Raw genomic sequence first — 17249 nt, 5'->3', positions numbered from 1 at the left:
TCTTTTTTCATTTATAGTGCAAAAAATAAAACACCCAGTGGTGAATAATTACCACCAAAAAAAGATCTATTTGTGTGAAAAAATGATAAAAATTGCATATGGTTACAGTGTTGCATGACCGCACAATTGTCATTGTTAAGTGCAACAGCACTGAAAGCTGAAAATTGTCCTGGGCAGGAAGGGGGTAGAAGTGCCCGGTAGGCAGGGAGGGGGTAGAAGTGCCTTGTAGGCAGGAAGGGGGTAGAAGTGCCCTTTAGGCAGGAAGGGGGTAGAAGTGCCCTGTAGGCAGGAAGGGGGTGTAAGTGCCCTGTAGGCAGGAAGGGGGTGTAAGTGCCCTGTAGGCAGGAAGGGGGTAGAAGTGCCCTGTAGGCAGGAAGGGGGTGTAAGTGCCCTGTAGGCAGGAAGGGGGTGTAAGTGCCCTGTAGGCAGGAAGGGGGTAGAAGTGCCCTGTAGGCAGGAAGGGGGTAGAAGTGCCATGTAGGCAGGAAGGGGGTAGAAGTGCCCTGTAGGCAGGAAGGGGGTAGAAGTGCCCGGTAGGCAAGTGATTAATTCCAGTGTTGGCACTTTGAAATAAAAAAGTTGGTTTTGTGTTGCAGTTTGGGCACTCGGGCTCAAAAAGGTTCGCCATCACTGTTAAATATTATTATTATACAGGATTTATATGGCGCCAACAGTTTGCTCAGCACTTTACAATATAAGGGAGACAATACAGCAACAATACAGTTCAATATAAGAGGGATAGGAGGGCCCTGATCCTGGGAGCTTACAATCTAGGAGACATGATGCTACAAATGAGGGGGTGGAGCAGCAGGATGCGTTTTTTCACTCAGAAAAGTTTAATTGTGCATTTTAAGTTCGAAACTTGAGCCCTTCCTGTCCTATTTTAAGGGTCTGTACTTCCAAATGTGACAGTTCAGTTTTTGATGGATGCTGTAATTAAAGCAGATGTAACACAAACAACTGCCATTTTTAAAAAAGACATGATGCTACAAATGAGGGGGTGGAGGAGCAGGATGCGTTTTTTTACTCAGAAAAGTTTAATTGTGCATTTTAAGTTCTAACATTCTGCTTAAACTTTGTGATTTTTAATAGTACTGCTTAGACCTTGAAGAAGGGGACATACCCCGAAAGCTTGTCCTCAAAATTGTATGTTAGTGCAAATAAAAAAAGTATCACGGACAGTATTCAATTGTTTCTGTCGCAAATGCACTAATACGGCTACAATCACCTCAAGCATTTTAAGTTCGAAACTTGAGCCCTTCCTGTCCTATTTTAAAAGTCTGTGCTTCAAAAATTGACAGTTCAATTTTTGGTGGATGCTGTAATTAAAGCAGATGTATCTCATTTATTTTTTGTAATAAAATACTCGTTTTTGTCTTTTTCATTCTTTATGCTGCTGACCTCCTGCAGCCATTTACATGTCCTGCAGCAACGATCTCACAATGATTCCCTGATGCACTGACCTTCCATTGTGTGGCTTAAGCACTACTTGTTTCTCATGGATACTGAAATTAGTCTGCTTAGGGACTTGGACCACAACAGCAGAGGAATGGTCTGAAGCACATGCACGGCAGCAATGGCTGCATAGAATTTTACAGGATGGGATTCTTGATGGTGACAACAGCGGACCACGCTTGAGTAACAGGTGTTAAAATTGCCACTTCATCAGAAGCCCACCTGACAACACAGGGGCACAACTGGGAGACAGGGATAGAGCGTTGTCATCCTATTAAAGGAAGGTGCCTGAACAAGGACCTTTCATGGCAGGATCACCAGGGAGTAATGCAATGCAAGCTGCAGATTGAGAAATATTCAAATCCCTTTTTAAACGACATTAACATGTTAAAGCTTATGGGCCAATTCACACCAGGAATCGCAGAGGCAGGAATTGTGAGTTTCTGTGCAATTCACATGTGGTGCAGTGTGCTGCGATTTCAGCCTATTCATTTTGAGTGAGTGGGCGGAATCGCACTGGACTGTGCAAAAAGTAATGCATGAGCTACTTTAGAAAATGCACTTCTGTATCATGCGATCCAGTGCAGGCACCTCTGTATCATGAGATCCAGTGCAGGCACCTCTGTATCATGCGATCCAGTGCAGGCACCTCTGTATCATGCGATCCAGTGCAGGCACCTCTGTACCATACGATCCAGTGCAGGCACTGTGCTCATTATGAGGGATTCCCACCATTCCCGCACTGAGTTCCTGGTCTGCACACCTGCTGTGCACATTATGAGGGGCTTCTATCATCCCTAATGGATTCACATTTATTTTGTATATATGGAGAATGTAGCTGGAGGAGCTGGAAGGGAACACCCAAAATTCCCAGGTAGTCAGGAACAGAGTGGGGAATTATGGCTGGGAGATCTCACTTTTGGGGTATCAAACACACATAGGAAGCCAGGAGTTCACTTGCCCCAAAGGCCCCTTTTTTAACATTATACCATGCATAATTGCATGTATACAGTATATATATATACACAGTCAGGTCCATAAATATTGGGACATTAACACAATTCTTACTTTTTTGGCTCTATACACCACCACAATGGATTTGAAATGAAACAAACAAGATGCGCTTTAACTGCAGACTGTCAGCTTTAATTTGAGGGTATTTACATCCAAATCAGGTGAACGGTGTAGGAATTACAACAGTTTGCATATGTGCCTTTCACTTGTTAAGGGACCAAAAGTAATGGGACAGAATAATAATCATAAATCAAACTTTCACTTTTTAATACTTGGTTGCAAATCCTTTGCAGTCAATTACAGCCTGAAGTCTGGAACGCATAGACATCACCAGACGCTGGGTTTCATCCCTGGTGATGCTCTGCCAGGCCTCTACTGCAACTGTCTTCAGTTCCTGCTTGTTCTTGGGGCATTTTCCCTTCAGTTTTGTCTTCAGCAAGTGAAATGCATGCTCAATCGGATTCAGGTCAGGTGATTGACTTGGCCATTGCATAACATTCTACTTCTTTCCCTTAAAAAACTCTTTGGTTGCTTTTGCAGTATGCTTTGGGTCATTGTCCATCTGCACTGTGAAGCGTCCAATGAGTTGTGAAGTATTTGGCTGAATATGAGCAGATAATATTCCCGAAACACTTCAGAATTCATCCGGCTGCTTTTGTCAGCAGTCACATCATCAATAAATACAAGAGAACCAGTTCCATTGGCAGCCATACATGCCCACGCCATGACACTACCACCACCATGATCACTGATGAGGTGGTATGCTTAGGATCATGAGCAGTTCCTTTCCTTCTCCATACTCTTCTCTTCCCATCACTCTGGTACAAGTTGATGTCGGTCTCATCTGTCCATAGGATGTTGTTCCAGAACTGTGAAGGCTTTTTTAGATGTCGTTTGCCAAACTCTAATCTGGCCTTCCTGTTTTTGAGGCTCACCAATGGTTTCTATCTTGTGGTGAACCCTCTGTATTCACTCTGGTGAAGTCTTCTCTTGATTGGTGACTTTGACACACATACACCTACCTCCTGGAGAGTGTTCTTGATCTGCCAACTGTTGTGAAGGGTGTTTTCTTCACCAGGGAAAGAATTCTTCGCTCATCCACCACACTTGTTTTCTGTGGTCTTGCGGGTCTTTTGGTGTTGCTGAGCTCACCGGTGCGTTCCTTCTTTTTAAGAAGGTTCCTAACAGTTGTTTTGGCCACGCCTAATGTTTTTGCTATCTCTCTGATGGGTTTGTTTTGTTTTTTCAGCCTAATGATGGCTTGCTTCACTGATAGTGACAGCTCTTTGGATCTCATCTTGAGAGTTGACAGCAACAGATTCCAAATGCAAATAGCACACTTGAAATGAACTCTGGACCTTTTATCTACTCATTGTAATTGGGATAATGAGGGAATAACACACAACTGGCCATGGAACAGCTGAGAAGCCAATTGTCTCATTACTTTTGGTCCCTTAACAAGTAGGAGGCACATATGCAAATGGTTGTAATTCCTACACCGTTCACCTGATTTGGTTGTAAATACCCTCAAATTAAAGCTGACAGTCTGCAGTTAAAGCACATCTTGTTTGTTTCATTTCACATCCATTGTGGTGTATAGAGCTAAAAATGTTAGAATTGTGTCGATGTCCCAATATTTATGGACCTGACTGTATATATACACATGTACAGTCTACTCAAAAAAATTAAAGGAACACTTTTTAATTAGAGTCTAGCAACAAGTCAATGAAACTCCTGGGATATTGATCTGGTCAGTTAAGTAGCAGAGGGGGTTGTTAATCAGTTTCAGCTGCTTTGGTGTTGCACAGGCAGTCCACCTCCTCCAGGACGGTACATAAATACGGGCCATTGCCAGAAGGTTTGCTGTGTCTCCCAGCACAGTCTCAAGAGCATGGAGGAGATTGTAGGAGACAGGGCTGGACAGGGCTAGGACACACTAGGAGAGCTGGACAGGGCTGTAAAAGGTCCTTGTATTCTGCTCCATGTCTTTGGTAAAAAAAAATCCCAATATGTGTAAGTTAATTGGTTTACGTGAAAGTTATAGCGTTTACAAATGGCAGTATATATACTGGAATTTTTTTTTTGTACTAGTAATGGCGGCAATTAGCGACTTATAACGGGACTGCGGCGGGCATTCTGACACTGGGGGGGGACTGATTTAGTGTCACTAACATCCCCAGTGACACCAATACAGTGATCAGTGCTAATAAAAAGCAATGACACTGTACTAATGGCACTGGGCAGGGAGGGGTTAACATCAGGGGCAATCAAAGGGTTAACTGTGTGCTGTTTCACTATGTTGGCTGTGTGTGTGCTTCACTGTAAGCACACTGCTTTGTATGGCTCTGCTATGCAGAGCCATAAAAAGTAGTGTGCAGAAGCTGATAGGGGAGAGATCTGTACTGTTTATACACAGGTCTCTCCCCTGTTGGAGATACTGGACGATCACCGGCCCGGGACCCGGTGATTGACAGCCGAGGCCGTGAATGGCGGTGCAGGTAGGGCGCGTGCGCGCCCCTTACTCGGAAATGCAAAATCACGTCTATATATGTGATTTTGCGCACCCCTGCCTCCCTGTAGCAGTACTTCTGCTATAAGTCAGAGGGGAAGCGGTTAATGTGGGGGATTTTATACATTTTCATATGATCACTGCTGTTCTCTCATGAAGTTGCATTAGAAGTCAAAAAATTACCTGTAGGCTATTTGGTTCCACTACTTTGGAGTTCCTGGCACTGGGCGGTCCCATGTTGGCGATGGTACATATTGTGGCTTTGTAGTTCCGAGCTGATGAAGGTCTCGGAGATTTGCTGTCAGCTTAAAAATAAATACATATTGAATTTGATTAGCTATCTGACATTAAAGTCCAATTCTAGGATTAGTTCCATAAGCCTCAGCCTGTTTCCCCTTACCCTCTATGCACACTTCCCACCTACTTTTATATTCCCAATAATTGGACAAACGCCAAAAAGTGCACCGAAAGTAGCAGTTATGTGACCTGCTTACGTGGGTGGGGCTTGAACAGCACTTTTCCATTCCCCACATATGGACATTCATACAGTTGTCTAACACAGTGTTTCTCAACCTTTTTTCAGTCAAGGCACCCTTTAAAACTATGGACAGTCCTGAGGCACCCTTTAAAACTATGGACAGTAGTGAGGCACCCTTTAAACTATGGACAGTCCTGAGGCACCCTTTAAACTATGGATAGTCCTGAGGCACCTTTTAAAATTATGGACAGTCCTGAGGCACCCTTTAAAATGATGGACAGTCCTGAGGCACCCTTTAAAATTATGGACAGTCCTGAGGCACCCTTTAAAATTATGGACAGTCCTGAGGCACCCTTTAAAATTATGGACAGTCTTGAGGCACCCTTTAAAATGATGGACAGTCCTGAGGCACCCTTTAAAACTATGGACAGTCCTGAGGCACCCTTTAAATCTATGGACAGTCCCGAGGCACCCTTTAAAACTATGGACAGTCCTGAAGCACCCTTTAAAATTATGGACAGTCCTGAGGCACCCTTTAAAACTATGGACAGTCCTGAGGCACCCTTTAAAATTATGGACAGTCTTGAAGCACCCCATTCTAAAATGTGAAAAACTATTCTATTATTTTGATATCACAAAGCAATATCCACACATGTAGGACACCCAACATTAGAGGTGATTTATTCTTCCGAAGCAAATACACTTTTGCACACTGGTACTGACTAATATTCCTATGTTTCTCTTCTCCCTCAGTTTTTCTCCCATCACTGAGCTAATGTGACCCCAGCACTGATGGAGAGGAGTGGGGGGAGGGGCAAACTAGGATGCTATGCAGGCAGTTGACATCCTCCTTATCAACTGATGATGTCATTGGTTGTCAGGACGCCGGTGGCTAGAAGTTCGTAATGGTGCACAATTAAAACCTGTGGCTTTGTGTAACTAAAAGGCCGGCTTGTTCCACCCACTGGCTTGTATACAAGTTTTGGGCAATTTTTAGACATTTTGCCTAGGCACCCCTGAAGAAACCTCAAGGCATCCTGGTTGAGAAAGGATGGTCTAACATTCCTCCAGGGACCAGTGAATCATAAGTGGGCATGGCCGACTGGGAGACCACTGTCAATCATTAAATATTGCGCATATTACTGGACGCAAGTTATTATGCTCACCTGCACTTGTAATAACACCCACAGTAGTCCAAGAAAACGTGGTGAAGCACCGCCTGTAGACTATAGGACTACAGGAAGTATGTCTTTGTTGGCCAGGGCCAAAGTCTGGTAGGAGTGTGGATCCAGCTAGCTAGTTAGAGTGCCCTTTGGACATGCTAACTTCAACCCCGCCTCAATTTAACAGAGTTGTGTGGGATTAGAAAGAAAAACAAACTGTCATACTTACCTATGTAGATGCAGCATCAATCCTTTGCTGCATCTATCTGCTGCCACCTCTACACCAAGAACTGAGCGATCAAAGACCGCTGATCGCTCAGTTCTTGAACTTCAGTGAACAGACAGCCGGTCAGTCACCGGCTCTCTGCTGTGCTCCTCTAGAGCTCACTGGAGTGCTGGGCTGTGGAGGGGCAAGAGCGGCTGGCTCAGTCCCTCAGAAGTTCACTAAGAGGTTGAGCCAATTGCCGCTCAGACAACTGGGTGGATCCCAACATTAAAGTCAGGATCGATCTAGGACCTGAACCAGCTGAGTGACTTTAGCTGACAGCGGGTTGAAAATGAATCACAGGAGTGAGGAACAGAATGCCCTCCCGTGGACTCACAGAAGAAGTAGGGCCAAAAGAGCTTTGGACCTACTTCTCCTTTAGGGCTCCCTATATAATTTCCTCCTGATCGTATAACAAATTATTGTTCAAGCCCTGAAGTAGGTGGGAGTCCTTATCCCCCAAAACGGGTTGGCTGTGTTTAATGTTTTAAACAAACAAATGTTTTAAATGAATTTCAAGCGAGATGTCCAGGGCCAAGAGGAAGAGGGATGGATGGAGCGGAGGAATTGGCAAGTGTGCAGAGACATGGAGGTCAGTATGACATTGGTTGCAGTGATTTCTGAAGATATGGGAGCACAATTTTGAAAAAGAAAAAACATGACGTTAAGCCTTAAAGTTGTATTAAGGCCCCCCCCCCCACACACACACACACACACACACACACACACACAATAAATTAGGATTTTTGCTTTTCCTTTAAAATCCTTTTTTTTGGAGTATATAACTGTACACAGAGAAGTTCATATTCATGACTACTTGATTTATGCTGCCACCTTCACTGGCCATACAAGCTAGGGATCCCTGCCCAGGCATAAGCCTTCAATTTTTTTTAGCAAGCAATGAGGAACAAAAGCAAAAAGATCCCTTGTCCTGTGATGCACTCCATGAAAAATAATTTACATGTAAACCAAAAATCCTAATTTCTTAATCACATCAGAGGACACAGAGGAGTTCATTTTCCTGGCTACTTGGGATATCCCAAAGCATTGAACACGAGGGGTGGACAGCCCAGCAAAAGAACCAACAAGCCCAAAGCCCAAAAGCAGACCGGCGGGAACTCTACTACAAACTCACCTGCAAGACCTTTAGTCCAAAACTGGCGTCCGCAGGGGCATAAATATCTACCTGTTACAACTTCTTAAACATGAGAAGAGAAATCCAGGTAGCAGCTTGATGCTGAATAACCCAGGAAGCACTGACACTCCTGGTGGAATGGGCCTTAATCAAAAAAGAAGGAATCTTGCCCTTGATACCATAGGCCGGAAAGAGAAGATGCCAAATCCACCTAGAAATAGTGGATTGAGAAGCAGCTGGACCCTTTCGAGGACCCTCAGACAGAACAAAAGAGGGAATCAGACTGTTGAAAGCAAGCTGTAGAGTTCAGATAAACTTGAATAGCTCAAACAACATCCAGTGAAGGACCTTCTCCTTAGGATGTTTAGGATTAGGATAAAAAGATGGAAACACAATGTCCTGATTCAGATGGACCGAGAAACCACCTTAGGTAGGAAAGAGAACCAAGGCTTTAACGCCACCTTACCCAGTGAACAACCAAGAAGGGTTACTTACCAATTCCAAGGCCCTGCAAGCCAAAGTAATGGCCACCAAAAAGATAAACTTGTGTGTAAGGAACAACATGAGAATCTCTCAAAGGTTCAAAAGGAATAGACTGCAAGACAGACACAACCAAGTTTAGGTCCTATGGAGACAAGGTGGGCTGCACAGGTGAACAACCCCTGTAACACCCTGCATAAAAGTTTTAACCAAGGAATAAGATGGGAAAAGTCTCTGAAAGAGTATGTCTTTCCTTGGATGGTATTCAGTCAAAGATGTCTCCATTACAGACTGGAGAAAAGTCAAAATATACCCCATAACATACTATCAGGGATGAAACTTATGAGCTTCACACTAGGTAACAAGCCTTTCATGTACAATGACTAGGAACTCCTCTTTGTCCTGTGATGTACGGTTAAGAAAGGATTTCCCTTTAGATACATTTTCAAGTTCTAGGATACCTATTATTTTTGGAATTGCTTAAAAAGCATGCTTCTACCTTTTAGATGTGTCCCCGGTATTATCTACTTCTCACAGCGCTTCCCTGAACTTCTGGTTGGGGAGAACACATATCATGATCAACCCAACTTCTGACATCAGGACTACAAGTCCCATGAACCTTTGCACACAAGATCAGCCAGCTGTCAGTCTACAACTGGTGGACGGGAGCAGTTTCCCATCCCTTTGTAGTCCCCTACGAGACTACCCTCATTGGGTGGTTACACTGGGGTTCCATGGAGCTCCCGCAGATCACTGTAGCCTCCTGAAAATCAATGTCTGATGATAAAATCTTTTTGACTAGATCGTGAGCTGAATAAATAGGACTGTGATGAAAAAGTCTGAGCATACAAGAGAAGAAAAAGTAAGTGTGGCTACAACATAATATATTAGGTCTCCTGGGTTAAGAGCACTTTCAAAAAAACTTGCAGAAGCACAACTGCATCTGTCCCTGAGAAGATACAGAAACATAAAGATAATAAAAGCCTGCCTGTGACGCAAAACAAACCTGGTAACTGTGTTCTAAAGAGAACCTGCACCGTGTTAAAGGAAGTGAATAATACATAAAAAAAATTGTTTTGTCACAGAAATATTCCATATGCAGACAGCAGATGGAGCTAGAGGCTCCTTTTGACATGTGTACCAGACTTGTATTAAAGTGGTTCTAAAGCCTAAACACTTTTTACTTCAACGTATTCCCTGCCTTAAGGTAATAATTTTTAGGCATCAGTATCGCCCCCTCACCCCCCCCCCCCCCCTCCCCTTATACTTACCTGAGTCCTCACTCGATCCAGCGCTGTGCCAATCTGCAACAGCTCTATCTTCTCTCAAGCTCTAACAGGGCAGACTGAAAGCACCGCGAGCCATTGGCAAAGCTGTCAGTTGAGACGAGATGTGTGTGTTTATGGACGCTGGCAGTGCAGCTCAGGATCGAGCCCACATGAGTGCCCCCATAGCAAGCAGCTTGCTTTGGTGGCATTTGCATGAAAGGAGGAGCCAGGAGCGCTGGCGGGGGATCTAAGAACAGGAGGTTCCGCTACACTCTATGCAATATCCTTGCACTGAGAAGGTAAGTATACACCGGTTTGTTATTTAAAAATAAAGTAAGAATTTAAAGTATAACTAAAGGAAAAACCTTTAAAGGAGTAAAGGAGGGTTTATAACCCGTCAGTTGTTTGGCCATCTGTGTCCCATTGGGGAGATTTCCCTTCACTTCCTGTCCCACAGCCAAAACAGGAAGTGAGAGAAAATTCCACCAAAGTGAGGGAATCCCTGGGGGTCCCCATTGGAAGATTTCTCCTCGATTTTTGTTTTTGGGGAGAATTCAAAATTTGGGATTTTCTTCTACTTTCATTTTTGATGACAACGGTAAACAGGACAAATAGGGGGGGGGGGAATCTCTCTAAGGCACCATGTACACGAGCCTAACTTGACCGCCCGCCGCGGGAAAACAGAAATCGCAGCAAAACCATGGCAAAACACGGTAACCTCGAAACCGCGATTTTGCAGCAGTTTTCCTACGGCCAGCGGTCAAAATGTTTCTATCCTGAATGTGATTCTTCTGCGTTCAGGAGAGGGACATTAAGACTCACCTAAACACAGAAGCTCCTAAACTCTGCTAGAAAGCCTGTGTGTACATGGACACGCACGCTTTTATGGAGCTGAGTTTAGGAGCTTTGGCAAAAAATGCCAAAAGCTCCTAAACTCGAGTTTAGCAGCTGCTTGTGTACATGAAGCCTAATGGGAACACAGACTGCAATAAAAACTGACAGGGGTTCTAATAACTCCACTATCCAAAACTGGAAAAAAAACTTTTGCTTTTAGTTATACTTTAGCTAGTAAAGTGTAGGCCCACATCTGAGGCTGGCTGTAGGGAGAAATGGGAAATGTAGCATCAAACCAGGCACGAATCTGATATACTGCCGCATCTAAAAGACAGCAGAAAGCAGAGGGCACAGTTATACAATGAGCGGAAGATATTTCTACAGTAAGTAATTTATTTTTTTAAAATGAATATGACAGTTTGATACACAGTAATACATCTGTTTACAAACGCCTCGGGTAACGTAATTTTTGGTTTATGAACGAAAATCCATTGGAAATAATGCCTCGGTTTACAGATTTTTTTTCGCAATACGAAGTGTATGTCGGTGCCGATTGTTAAATGCAATTGCCGGCTTTTTTTTTTCTTCACTATAGCTCACAAGATCAGCTGTCACTTTCCCCGGAGTTAAAGGAAACTTTGTTTAAGAAACTAAAAGGAAACATTGTTTCTCTTAACTTGGGGAAATAAACTAAAAGAAGACACCTACTTTCTTTTAGCTGGAGGGAAACTGACAGCTGAATTTCTGACCTATAGTGAAGAAAAAAAAAAAAGCGACATCATAATAAATTAAAAAAAATGGCGTGGGGTCCCCCCTCCCATCCATACCAAGCCCTTCAGGTCTGGTATGCATTTTGAGGGGAACTCCCACACCAAAATTTAAAAAAAAATGGCATGGGGGTCCCCTCCAAAATCCATACCAGACCCTTATCAGAGCATGCAGCCCGGCAGGTCAGGAAAGGGGGGGGGAGGAAACAAGTGGGGATCGAAAGTTTGGGCACCCCAGCTAAAAAGTTGTATTAATGTGCATAAAGAAGCCAAGGAAAGATGGAAAAATCTCCATAAGGCATCAAATTACAGATTAGACATTCTTATAATATGTCAACAAAAGTTAGATTTTATTTCCATCATTTACACTTTCAAAATAACAGAAAACAAAAAAATGGCGTCTGCAAAAGATTGGGCACCCTGCAGAGTTAATATCTTGTACTGCCCCCTTTGGCAAGTATCACAGCTTGTAAACGCTTTTTGTAGCCAGCCAAGAGTCTTTCAATTCTTGTTTGAGGTATCTTTGCCCATTCTTCCTTACAAAAGTCTTCCAGTTCTTTGAGATTTCTGGGCTGTCTGTCACGCACTGCTCTTTTAAGGTCTATCCATAGATTTTCAATTATGTTGAGGTCAGGAGATTGTGAAGGCCATGGCAAAACCTTCAGTTTACGCCTCTTGATGTAATCCCCCGTGGATTTCGAGGTGTGTTTAGGATCATTATCCATTTGTAGAAGCCATCCTCTCTTTAACTTCAGCTTTTTCACAGATGGCATCAAGTTACCATCCAAAATTTGCTGAAATTTTATTGAATCCATTTTTCCTTCTACTCGTGAGATGTTCCCTGTGCCACTGGCTGCAACACAACCCCAAAGCATGATTGATCCAACCCCATGCTTAACAGTTGGACAGAGGTTCTTTTCATTAAATTCTGTGCCCCTTCTTCTCCAAACGTACCTTTGCTCATTCCGGCCAAAAAGTTCAATTTTAACCTCATCGGTCCACAGAACTTGTTTGCAAAATGCATCAGGCTTGTCTATATGTCCATTTGCAAAGTTCAAACGATGATTTTTGTGGTGAGGACGTAGAAGAGGTTTTCTTCTGATGACTCTTCCATGAAAACCATATTTGTACAAGTATCTCTTTATAGTGGAATAGTGTACCACAACTCCAGTGTCTGCCAGATCTTTCTGGAGGGATCGTGCAGTCAAACGTGGGTTTGGAATTGTTTTTCTCACAATCCTGCGAGCTGTTCTGTCTGATATTTTTCTTGGTCTTCCAGATCTTGCTTTAACTTCCACTGTTCCTGATGACTGCCATTTCTTAATTCCATTCCGAACAGAGGATATTGACATCTGAAAACGCTTTGCTATCTTTTTATAGCCTTCTCCAGCTTTGTGAACGTCAACTATTTTCAGTTTCAGTTTTCTAGACAACTGCTTAGAAGAACCCATGGTGCTGATTGTTGGAGCAAGGTCAGATGAGTCTGGGCATTTAAAACCTTTGAGATTGACATCACCTGGTCTTCCCAGACGATGATTGAGAACAATCCATGACACTGGCAGGTCTCAGCTTTGCAAAGGGGACAGTGCATGCTATAAATTCTGCAGGGTGCCCAAACTTTTGCAGACGCCATTTTTTTGTTTTCTGTTATTTTGAAAGTGTAAATGATGGAAATAAAATCTAACTTTTGTTGACATATTATAAGAATGTCTAATCTGTAATTTGATGCCTTTTGGAGATTTTTCCATCTTTCCTTGGCTTCTTTATGCACATTAATACAAATTTTTAGCTGAGGTGCCCAAACTTTCGATCCCCACTGTATACATATATATATATATATGTGAGTGTTTATTATTGATAGTGGAGTGTGACACCATTGGTTTTTGACTTACTGTGTTATGTACCTTTTTTTCCTTTGAAATGAAGAGAAAGTCCACTAAATACTATTTACCCCTAAAAATGCTACATCAACACATTATATTGCGTATAACAATTATCTAAGTTGCAGGAAAAAAATGCAATGAAGGATATCAAACACTCTTATTGATTGCCTATCTCCTCACCTTTTCTAGGCGCCGTTTCTCCATCACGTGGTGTCCGAGGAGAAGGTGAGCGTTCCGGAGACGTCGCGACTTGGCTCCCAAATTGCTGACGTCTGGCCCGACTGTTTGCGTTCATTTTCTCAGCTGCCATCTTGGCACATTGGTCACAAGTATTGAAGAACACGTTGCAGAACTAGAAAAAGGCAAAGATAAGCTCACCTGGAGAAGACTCTGTTTATAGGGACAGTCTACTGACAGAGCTCAGTCCTTACACTTGCACTGACGTACATAAGAAGCAAGTAACAAATCCTTTGCTGTCATTGCAGTTGATATTAGGCAGCACAGTGGCTAAATGGTTAGCACTTCCGCCTGGCAGTACTAAGGTCGTTGGTTCGAATCCCAACCATGGTACCACCTGCCTGAAGTTTGCATGTTCTCCCTGTGCCTGCGTGGGTTTCTTTCAGGTATTCCAGTTTTCTCCCACACTCCAAAGACATACTGGTAGCTGAATTGGCTCCTGTCTAAATTGTCCCTAGTATGTGTATGTATGAATGTGAGTTAGGGACCTTAGATTGTACACCCCTTGAGGGTTAGGGACTGATGTGAATGTACAATATATATGTAAAGCGCTGCGTAAATTGAAGGTGCTATTTAAGTACCTGTAATAAATAAATAAATAATTTAGTAAAGGCAAACAGGGAGAGCACTGCTGACTTCTATCATCCAAACATGTGTAAGCAAAAAATGCTGTTTTTTTTTTTTTTTTGTCTTGCATGTGATTGGGTGTTCTTTGACACTGGTTGGGAAGGGGGTTAACATCTAGGTCAATCAAGGGGTTAAATGTGTGTCTAACTATGTGAAATGTGTGTAAATTGTGCTGCTTTTACTAACAGATCTCTATGTTTCTCATCCCTGCGTTTCACATCCTGTACGGGTAAGCAGATATACTGACAGGCCAGCAGGAGGCCTGCATGACACCAGTGATCTACCGATCACCGATGCAATGCTTTACAGGTTCCTGCAAACAAAAACACCAAATGATTATTTTTTTACCTGCAAAAAAAAAGTGCATTTATTATTTTTGTGCAAAAGGTGAACTTATACTTTAAATGATTCAGATCATCAAACAGTTTTTTTATTTTTACACAAAGATAACCCGAGTAATTACAAATTGCAGTTTTTAAATGATGATTTCATCTAATAAGGTGAAAAAAACCTTCCAAACCTGCCTGGCTCTATGTGAAAAAGTAACTGCCCCCTAAACCTAATAACTGGTTCTGCCACCCTTGGCGGTGACAACTGCAACAAGTGTGTGATCACTGGCAATGAGTCTTTCCTATCGCTGTGGAGGAATTTTAGTCCACTCTTTGTTGCAGAATTGTTTTAATTCAGCCACATTGGAGGGTTTTCCAGCATGAATGGCCTGTTTAACCACTTCCCGTCCGCCTGCTGTTTATAAACGGCAGGGCGGTGGCACTCCAGGGGCGGGTTGCCGTTCATAAATGGCACCCACCTTTTCTAGCTGTGTGCGCTCCCTGGGGGCGCGCAGCACCGCGATCCGGTGCCCGCTGTGTCCTCAGGACACAGTGAAACACAGATCGTCGGACGGGACCTCTGTACGAGGTCCCGATCATGTGATCACTGATTGGCCAATCAGTGATCACATGCAAAGTAGTAAGCAAGATGTCACTTGTGACATCATTGCTTACTACGTGTGAAATCAGTGTATAATCAGAGAGGTCACATGGTACAAGGCTATTCACAACAGCCTTGTACCATGTGACAAGCTGGGACCAATCACAGCTCACTCAATACCTCTCAATGACTGCAAGAATGCAGACAGAGAGAAAGAGAAATGATTACTTTTACATCCTATATGGGTGTAAAAGCAATCAGTGTAAAAAAAAAAAAAAAATCTTCATCACCCCCCACAAGCAGTACAGTGTCAGTACAGTACAAGCTGTACTGCTAGGGTGACAGTATGTAAAAAAAAAAAATAAAAAATAATATAAAAAAATAAAATAAAAATGTAAAAAAAAATGTTTAAAAATTATAATTTTTGGTTATAAACTAATTTGGATTTTTTTTTTTTTACTAAAAAAATAACGGAATAAATTTTGGCCAAGATTTATGATGAAATATTATTTATTTGCAAAATTTTATTTAAAAAAACACTTTTTTTCAAAATTTTTGGACGTTTTCATTTACATAGCAAAAAAAATAAAAATCCCAGCGGAGAATAAATACCACCAAAATAAAGCTTTATCTGTCTCAAAAAAGTGGTAAAAAATTCATATGGGTACAGTATTGCATGACCGCGCAATTGTCATTCAAAGTGTGATAGCGCTGAAAGCTGAAAATTGCCCTGGACAGGAAGGGGGTAAAAGTGTCCAGACAGGAAGTGGTTAAGGTCATGCCACAGCATCTCAATCGGATTTAAGTCCGGACTTTGACTAGGCCACTCCAAAACCTTCATTTAGTTTTGTTTTAGCCATTCAGAGGTGGACTTGCTGGTGTGGTTCAGATTATTGTCCTGCTGCATAATCCAAGTGTGTTTGAGCTTGAAAGAGAAGTAGGGCTTCCCCCCCATTATACTTACCTAGGTGGATACAGCATTGATCAGAATGGGCAAGATGACAGACTCTATACCCATGGAATGGGTGGTGAAGTAACTTCGGCCTCTGGTGTTCCCTACCAAACCAACCGCCAACTAGCGCTCTTCGTTGAATTGGAATTTGGAATAAATCTGATGAAAGTGAAGAGGACCAGAAGCAGGAACTATGATGCACAGAAGCAGCCCAAAATCAAAACACACATACACAGAAAGCGACCAGTGAAAGGTCTACATTACCTTACTGTAGTCAAGCTTGCCACCGCTGTTTACATCAACTAAGTGAAGGACCGCGTTCACCTCTTCTGGCGACATCTTCTCCCCTTTCTGCAAACAACAAATGATCCGCTTTACATTTCGATAAATTGAACTTTCAGAGTGTGCCACGTTCATTCATCTCCACAGATCCGGCAGCTCATATAAATATTTAATCATGGAAAATTGAAATGACAATGCTTGCACATAGATGCAAAGATATATACATACACATCGTGACTGGTGGGTGATAAACAGCGGCGCTCGTGGTATTAGAGACGCGTACAAATCAACAAACTGCAGAATAATTCTGAGAGATGTCATCTATAATGAATAAAGAGGAATGAATAAGGGATGACCACTTCTGGATAACCTCTCACTGCCTTCTGTTTCTATTGCGTATTTTGGAGGGTCAAGGCTGATTGTGCACAGTGAAATGATTTTGGCAAACTTCTTTGCAGATTTGTACTTGCTTCTGGTCTCCAGATATGCTACTGCAGATACTTCCTCCTCTCTGTTTCAGAGAAATACAGAGAGTAGAAGCAGAGACAGCAGTATGTGTTGAGATTAGCTTAGGTGTGAGTTGCTCATTCACATTTCTTTTGTTTCCAAGGGTGGGAAAGGTGTCTGGTGGAGGGAGTCATTAAGGCCACCTGGCAGGGGGTCTTCATGAGGAATTTGAGGTGTGAATAGTCATTAACGTATATTTTGTTTCCAAGGGAGGGAGAGGTCTGAGGTGTGAATTGGTCATTACAATGTGTGACAAGCTTGGTAGGAACATCCTGTGTTCAGTGTTTTGTCCATTTGAGTACCTTGAAAACGCTTTGCATGCATTTTTCATGAAGAAAAAAGGCTCTGGACATCATCAGGAACTGGAAGAGTTAAAAAAAAAATTTCAGACGCAAACACTTATAAACACGATTTGTCGCGTTTACAAGCGTTTTGCGTTTGAAACGCTGATAAAATCGACTGC

General features: G+C 42.6%; 1 protein-coding gene across 4 annotated transcripts in view; it reads right to left on the bottom strand.

The window, feature by feature from the left end:
• Positions 1–17249, bottom strand: part of EFCAB7 (EF-hand calcium binding domain 7) — a 125375-nt gene that overhangs the window by 45953 nt on the left and 62173 nt on the right. For all 4 annotated transcript variants that reach the window (XM_089653383.1, XM_089653382.1, XM_089653385.1 and 1 more), the window contains 3 exons: positions 16262–16348; positions 13432–13603; positions 5162–5283 (listed from right to left, as the gene is read on the bottom strand). In XM_089653383.1, the coding sequence (XP_089509509.1) occupies positions 5162–5283; positions 13432–13603; positions 16262–16348 (381 nt within the window). The remainder of the gene's footprint in view (positions 1–5161; positions 5284–13431; positions 13604–16261; positions 16349–17249) is intronic.

Source organism: Staurois parvus, unplaced genomic scaffold (genome assembly GCF_062004578.1).
Source record: "Staurois parvus isolate SC_StPar_1 unplaced genomic scaffold, SC_StPar_1.0 ptg000709l, whole genome shotgun sequence".
Classification (NCBI taxonomy): domain Eukaryota; kingdom Metazoa; phylum Chordata; class Amphibia; order Anura; family Ranidae; genus Staurois; species Staurois parvus.
The sequence above is the reverse complement of the archived record's forward strand: the minus strand, read 5'-3'. Positions and strand labels throughout refer to the sequence as shown.